Source organism: Misgurnus anguillicaudatus, chromosome 4 (genome assembly GCF_027580225.2).
Source record: "Misgurnus anguillicaudatus chromosome 4, ASM2758022v2, whole genome shotgun sequence".
NCBI lineage: Eukaryota > Metazoa > Chordata > Actinopteri > Cypriniformes > Cobitidae > Misgurnus > Misgurnus anguillicaudatus.
In genome coordinates, this window is record NC_073340.2 from 3,336,098 (window position 1) to 3,343,058 (window position 6,961).

The 6,961-nt window shown below is 33.7% G+C and overlaps 1 protein-coding gene across 1 annotated transcript; it reads right to left on the reverse strand.

The window, feature by feature from the left end:
- Window positions 1-748: 748 nt before the first annotated feature.
- cabp5a (calcium binding protein 5a) lies at window positions 749-5,414 on the reverse strand. Its single transcript, XM_055175461.2, has 7 exons — window positions 5,273-5,414; window positions 5,003-5,096; window positions 3,919-3,949; window positions 2,585-2,728; window positions 2,245-2,354; window positions 1,404-1,551; window positions 749-1,276 (listed from the first exon to the last, which is right to left on the reverse strand). Exons 2-7 carry the CDS (start codon window positions 5,036-5,038, stop codon window positions 1,248-1,250), a joined length of 498 nt encoding a protein of 165 aa, XP_055031436.2. The 5' UTR covers window positions 5,039-5,096; window positions 5,273-5,414; the 3' UTR covers window positions 749-1,247.
- Between the last annotated feature and the right edge of the window lie 1,547 nt (window positions 5,415-6,961).

The window sequence follows — 6,961 nt, forward strand, 5'->3', positions numbered from 1 at the left end:
TTTATAGACATGTGTCTCAGTTTTTTTCTGTACGGTTTGTGAAGTGCAGTGCATCCAACTAAAATCCCTTGTGCCTCTCATCCCTTGGCAATTCCATTATCCTCTTAATCTTTCACAGAAAGTTTCTCTTAAAAGTGATTTCTTGTCTTCACCATCTGCTCTTGACATACCGAGATTACCCAGCTTTTTTGTTTTATCCTGTGAAATGTCAGAAATATTGTTGGAAATATTTAGCCTGCAGGATTTGTATCTCGTTTAAATATATATATTTAAATTACACTGTTCAGAAAAAAACGTGAAAGTTAAGTTCAGAAATCAGATATATCATCTTAACTGTGTCTTTAAATCATCAAATTTAGGAAATCTGATCTGAGATCAGTCTGCAGAGCTGCTGACATTAGGCATTAATGCAGGCCAACACTTGTTAGGGTTTTATGATATGAGGAAGCCTTACATTCACATACACAGAGTAAGACATGTATTTATTACTAGTGATGCACCGATGTATCGGCCGCCGATATTTATTGGCCGATTTTTGATGAATTTGAAACCATCGGCATATTGGCAATAGCAGGAGAAAGGCCGATACTGATTGTTTATTAATTAACCGCATAAAGGCAATAAATTGCATGTCTGTTGTTCAAATAAAATGATTTAATTTTCTGGTGTGCACTATACTTAAGCACCGACAGAAAACCTTTGTTGAGCTGGCTCAAATGTCTTGGACAATAAAAGAAACATATAGTGGGGGAAAAGAAGTCCAACTTTTTTTGAAGTAGCAATTGGCATCGGTCGGCCAGAAGTTGTCTGTTTAAACCGGTATCGGTCCCAAAAAATCCTATCTGTGCATCCCTATTTATTACATAATGTTGAATTTTATTGCTGTGAAAATATCTTTAAAAATAACATTTTGAGGACATATTTTGATATTGAATTTGGTTAAATAAAAATAATACTGCACAAAATCCTGTAAGAATCCAACATGTAAAAACATATAGTTCGTTTTTATTGTATTTATATTTGTATGTGCATGCGTTATGCAGGCATGTGGGTATTTTGTATGTAGGGCTTGACATTATACATTTCATGTAGTCTTGATTTGGGTTCAGTAGTCATTTACATTTAAAAGGTTCTAGCTCAATTAAATTTAAGCACTCCCCATGCAGTCAGTTTTAATCATATAAATCAGAATTTCTTAGCAAGCAACCCTGTTTTTCATATCTTTGTTGTAACCATGGATGATTTTCTCAGCAGTTTGACAGCATCCTCACAAACTCTGCAAAAGACAACCATAAAAGCATTATCAGGTCTTTGTTCATAGATTCTGTCAACTCAAATTGTAAAGTGAATTAGCAACAGCACTTATCTTATGTGTCATGCGATAGAAATGGTCAAAGTCTTACCTTCAAAGTCTACTGTACCATCTCCATTGTTGTCCGCCTCTCTGACCACAGCATCAATCTCTCTGTGGTTCATGTGCTCTCCCATTAGTTTACTCATGGCACACCTCAGCTCCTCTGTAGTGATTGATCCATCACCATCCATATCAAACTGTGGATAAGGAAAAAGTTTGGATTGTAGCGATCTGTGTAATGTAGTTTATATTGCTCAGTTGATAGAGCATTGTGAAGGCAGCACATGGCTTAGATTCCCACATAATGAAAAATGAACTTAAATGCTGTATAAAAGTGTATTTTAAAAGTTCTGTATTTTGTATTCACTTCAAGATCAGCATCAGCCAAATTCACATAATTTGAGGATTTAAAGTTTGTAATATTTTTATCCCAGTCTAGACAATTGTAAGTAAGCAATTCATAGGTTGATTTTGGTGGAAAGCCAAAAATCAGAAAAATCAGAAAGCCGAAAGTGTCCATAAACACTGGAGCAACCATTTGTTTGAGTGTCCCTGCATAGCAACATTAGCTTAACCAGTGGTGTGAATTGGGCAAAACTTATTTATCTGTCCAATATCAGATTGCTCAGAAAACCTGTTAAGGGGATATCATTATTTTTAAAATATAATTTAGTAAGAGTAGTGAAGCCCAAATGATACCGTGTGTTAAGACTAAACCGGTTATGTAACGGGTCGGTTTGCTGTAGCCTACCATCACACTACACAAGGGGTCCGGGAAAGCCTGGTGAGGGTTTTAGCACCTTCTGTTTTGAGTAAATTCATACAACCTTTTAAATGATGTGCCGAATTACTTTGGAAAACACATATTTCTGTTTAGTTTGTCTTCTCACCTCTTTGAAAGCATCTCGTAGTTCCTTCACACCAATCATGCCTGCTGTTTCAGCCAAAAGCTTTGGAGCCATCAACTCTACAAAGTCTTCAAAGTCTACCCTTCCTCCTACTGAGAGAAAATTAACATGTTATTATCAAAACTTCCCTTGCATATTGTTTTGTTTTTATATTCTTTATTTTGTATGTGCTGATTAATGGTTTGCTAATGATTTTCTATTATTGAAATTGAGAGACAGTAATAAACGTAATATTTTTAAGGCCGACTGTTAAAATGAAAGTATAATTATAATAATGATGATGATAACCGTGATTTCATAACTAAAAATTTATGCCACTTACAATTCATGTTAATGTTCTGGCCTAACTCGATCAGTTCCATCTCAGTTGGCATATAACCCATTGTCCTCATCAGGTTTCCCAGATCCTTACAGGTAATGAGTCCGTCCTTATCCTTATCAAACTCATTAAATGCCTCTCTCAGCTCTAAAACAATAAGTTTACAAATACTCCACAATAATGACCAAGGCATATAAACAACATATCCTGTATATCATATACAGCAACAAACCTAATGCCATCAAATGGTAATACTTTAAGCAAATACTAATGCCTATAATGTCTACTAATAGTTATTGTCACAGTTCTTATTGAAATTGTTCTTCTAAAAATATTTCAGTACAGAAATACATTTTAATAACTAATAAATAACTGGATAGTTATTTTGAAAATTTTTGATTAAATGTCTAAGAACACATTAAAGGAAAACAGCACTGTTTTTCAATATTTTACTATGTTCTTACCTCAGATGAATTAATAAAAAAAATCTTTGTACAGCGCTTCATGAATGTGTAAGTATTTAGCCTATAGCCCCATTCATTCCTATGGCTCCAAACAAAAGTTTTATTTTGTGCAACCATACTTACTCGTATAACTACTCATGTAACAGTCTTTAAATAGGGAAAACATGGAATTGTTTGGTGGCTTCTAAATTCATCCCTGTTTGGAGCCATAGGAATGAATGGGGCTAAATGTTAACACATTCACGAGGCGCTGTACAAAGATTAAGTGCAAACAGTGAAAAAAGCTATGTATGTATTAATTTGTCTAAGTTGAGGTAAGAACATAGTATAATAGTAAAATATTGAAAAACTGTGCTGTTTTGGGATTCAAAAGGTTACATTCTATTTTACAGCATCCGTGTTACAGTTGATTATGTAGTTAAGTACTGAGTAATGTAGGGTTAGGGTTTGGTTTGCATGTTTATGTGTAATCAACTGTTATTACTATAGTAAGTGCATGTGTACACTCTCAGATAGAAAGGTAAAAAAGGCACAAACCTTGTCACAGGGGTGGTACCTTTTCAAAAAGTACACTTTTGTATCTTAAAGGGACCTCAAAGGTATCTTAATGTACTGTCCCAGTGACAACCTTTGTACTTTTTTCTGAGAGTGTGCATGCGTACCAAAGACACTGTTAAATAAAGTGTTACCCAAAGAGATTTTATCACTTAAAATGCTGGCTAAATATTAAAAATCTGCATCTTTAATGCAGTATTTGCAGATTTATTTGGGCCCCAGTGTATAATTGCTTAGCACGCTGTTTTATGAAGGCTGAAGTGCAAAGTATATGCATGCAAATATTAGAAGATAGTAGAGCTGACAGGTTGTATTTACCTTCAATTTCATCATCTGCCAATTGTCTGTCCTGCAAAACCAAAAAAAGCAGGTAGGTTAAGCCTCTTAAACATGCTTGATGCCCCAGTCTTTATTTTTCATATTAATCTAAAAATCCTAATCTACCTGTCTGGCCCTATTTTGATGACAATAAAAGAGTGCACTACAATTAAGAAGCCAAAACTCAATGGCACGTTTATCCTTTTTCAGTTGAATTAGAGGATTTATCGGCTACATTTGACTGAAGCTTTACTGTGATGACAGATTAAACCCTAACATGATTTTTATGGACCTGAAAATAATTATCTTTCTTTTAAATCAGGCCAAACTTACTGTTGCCACTTCAATAAACTAAAAAATCCATTACAAAATTTCTTATTGTATTTCATTTCTGTTTTTCCTCACATTTGTTTAAAAACAAAACAAACTAACAAGAAAGATGCCAAATAGGCATGACTGCCATTTTGCATTATAATAAAATTCATAATATATTTTGCAATATTTGTAAATTATTTAATTTACTCTCTCAGATATATATATATATATATATATATGATTATTTATTTGACTCTCTTTGAGTGATATATCAACAATATCTCATTTGTACGAGATGGCAAATTCGTATTTGTACGACCATATTCATACATTTTTGTATGATATTTGCTTTTGTCCCTGTGATGTTGGTTAGTGGTGAGGTTCATTACTGATTTTTCTAATGATAATAAAAGTTTGTTTTTTTCCAACTCACTTTGTATGAATTCATGAAATACGTACTAATTCTTGTGAGATCAGGCTGGATGTATTGATAGTGGTTGCACTTTAGGTTTCTAATATGTCCTATCCTAATATACACGAACAATGCATACAATGTAAAGACTGTGTACATACATGTTGTTACTTTAAAGTATATCTGCATGTAATTTCGCTCTTGATCCTAACCCTAAAACCCACCTCTAATCCTAAATCTACCATAAATGTACCCAATAAGCACAATGTATTATAAGCTTTTTTAAGTATAGTTAAAGACACATAATATAAAGTGTGACCCATATAGTAAATAATGAAACATCATAAAAACACTTACAATTTTGCCTCCCCGTATAAAGATGCATGCAGTCATGGCTGTAAGTAGGATTTAGCTGATCAGAGTGCTGTCAGTGAACGCCGTCTGTCCTAAGCTAAAAAAAAACAAAAACAAGGATTTACACAACCCTGCAACTTAAATGCATTGCACAGTACAGTTCTGTTTATTTTACTGTTATGTGGAACATATTTGCTTGCATTTTAAAACTGGCCTTTAAGTTACATACAGTCACATTATACCAAATACAATATTTATGTAAAATATTCTTACCCTTTTCCGTGCTCAGTCCTGAGTGAAATTCATTCAATTTGTCTTCATCTGTTGATCTTTTTTAACTTTGACACTATTTCTACAGACTCCGTCAGTCAATTGCTACGTTGACTTTCCTCCTTAAAGAGTCGGATTGAATGACTGTGCATGTGAGAGCTTTTTGTATGGTGTATAAAGTGTGTGTGTGTGTGTGGGGGGGCTCATACTGACATCAATCTGAAGGATGCACATCATGATATTACTAAAAAATCTAACTAAATATACAATATCAACCTCTAAGAAATATATTAACAGTAGCTTCTAAAGGATTGGTAAGATATTAATTTCCCAGAAAACATATTAACAATTAACAGATGATCCTGTACAAAAATATTCATCCCTTTGGCTATTAATGCTGTCTGTTGGCCAGCTTATAGGGACTGCAAAACTAACACAATATATACAAACTTTCATTGATCAGGAAAACAATACACAACATTAAAGGTGTAAATTTTCGAATAAATTGAGTTCTCTTTTTGTTTTAGGTTTAGTTAATTTTCTCTTATAAATTTACATTGAGGCATTTAGCAGATGCATTTATCCAAAGCGACTTACAAAGATAAAGTTTTAATAAATAAAATATGAAATAATTATGTACATGCTGGTATATTCATTATGGTGTTAATCTGTGGCATGATGGAATAATGTAATAGCAAAAGTCACTTTTCACAAATGTTTTCCTTTATCTATTTTATATAAAGTCCTATTTTTTTCAATATATCTTGTAACCCTGCCTTGAGAACCCCATTAGTGTGATTTTTATGATTACAGTTTTCTATATAAAATCATCCTACATAATGTAAACAATATTAAAAATATGAATATATAACATTGATATTTTTAATATTGACTGAGTAAGATTGATATTAAAGTAAAATCGGTGAGTAAAATCCAACTTTGATGCTCCTAATCTCGTCATTAGATTATGAGGCTTTAGCCTGGGTTTGCTCAGACAGGGTCACAAATGGTTATCAAAATAATTAAAGATTATTCGAAACACGATGATCTTCAATGTGTTCACATTCATAAGCTTTAACTGTTTACCTTGTCACTGTTATATAAATGCATGGATTCAAAACGTACCCTAAAGTCACAAATCTGTCTGCATAAGGGATTAAGTCTGACGCTTTAGCTGTGGCCAACTTTTTATTAATATTTATTTTTCCCTTATACTTTTTTTAAGACAGAGGTCATGCCAGATTGTTACCAGTTGTGCCAGATCAGATCAGCTGTGGCAATTATTACATAAGAGAAGGCAAGAGGAGAAATTAAAGCATGAGAGGGTTTTGTTTTTCTGCAGTGTATGTTGCAATATGAGAAATACTATGACTTTGCCAAATGACTTGGAAATCTCATGTCACCATTGTATGTGTTGGCTCTGTGATGGCAACTTGAGGAAATTAGTCGTTTGATGGTTGTGTGATCCCTGCTGAAAAATACAGCATACCAGCAAAACCAGCATATGTTGTGTTTTGGTGCTGGTTTGCTATTGAACACCAGCCAAACCAGCATCAGCACCAGCATTAGCACCAGCATCCCATGCTGGTCATACCAGAAAGAACAGCATATGTTGTGTTTTGGTCCTGGTATGCTGGTGACCACCAGCTAAACCAGCACATAATTCCCATGCTGGTTTAATGCTGTTTTTTC

Bases quoted from the DNA above. Each gene is read 5' to 3' on its own strand.
- cabp5a (XM_055175461.2), bottom strand. From the start codon at position 5,038: ATGACTGCATGCATCTTTATACGGGGAGGCAAAATT. The intron at 2,729-3,918 runs GTAAATACAACC...TTATTGTTTTAG, and splicing joins GGCAGATGATGAAATTGAAG to AGCTGAGAGAGGCATTTAAT. The intron at 1,552-2,244 runs GTGAGAAGACAA...CCTTATCCACAG, and splicing joins TACGAGATGCTTTCAAAGAG to TTTGATATGGATGGTGATGG.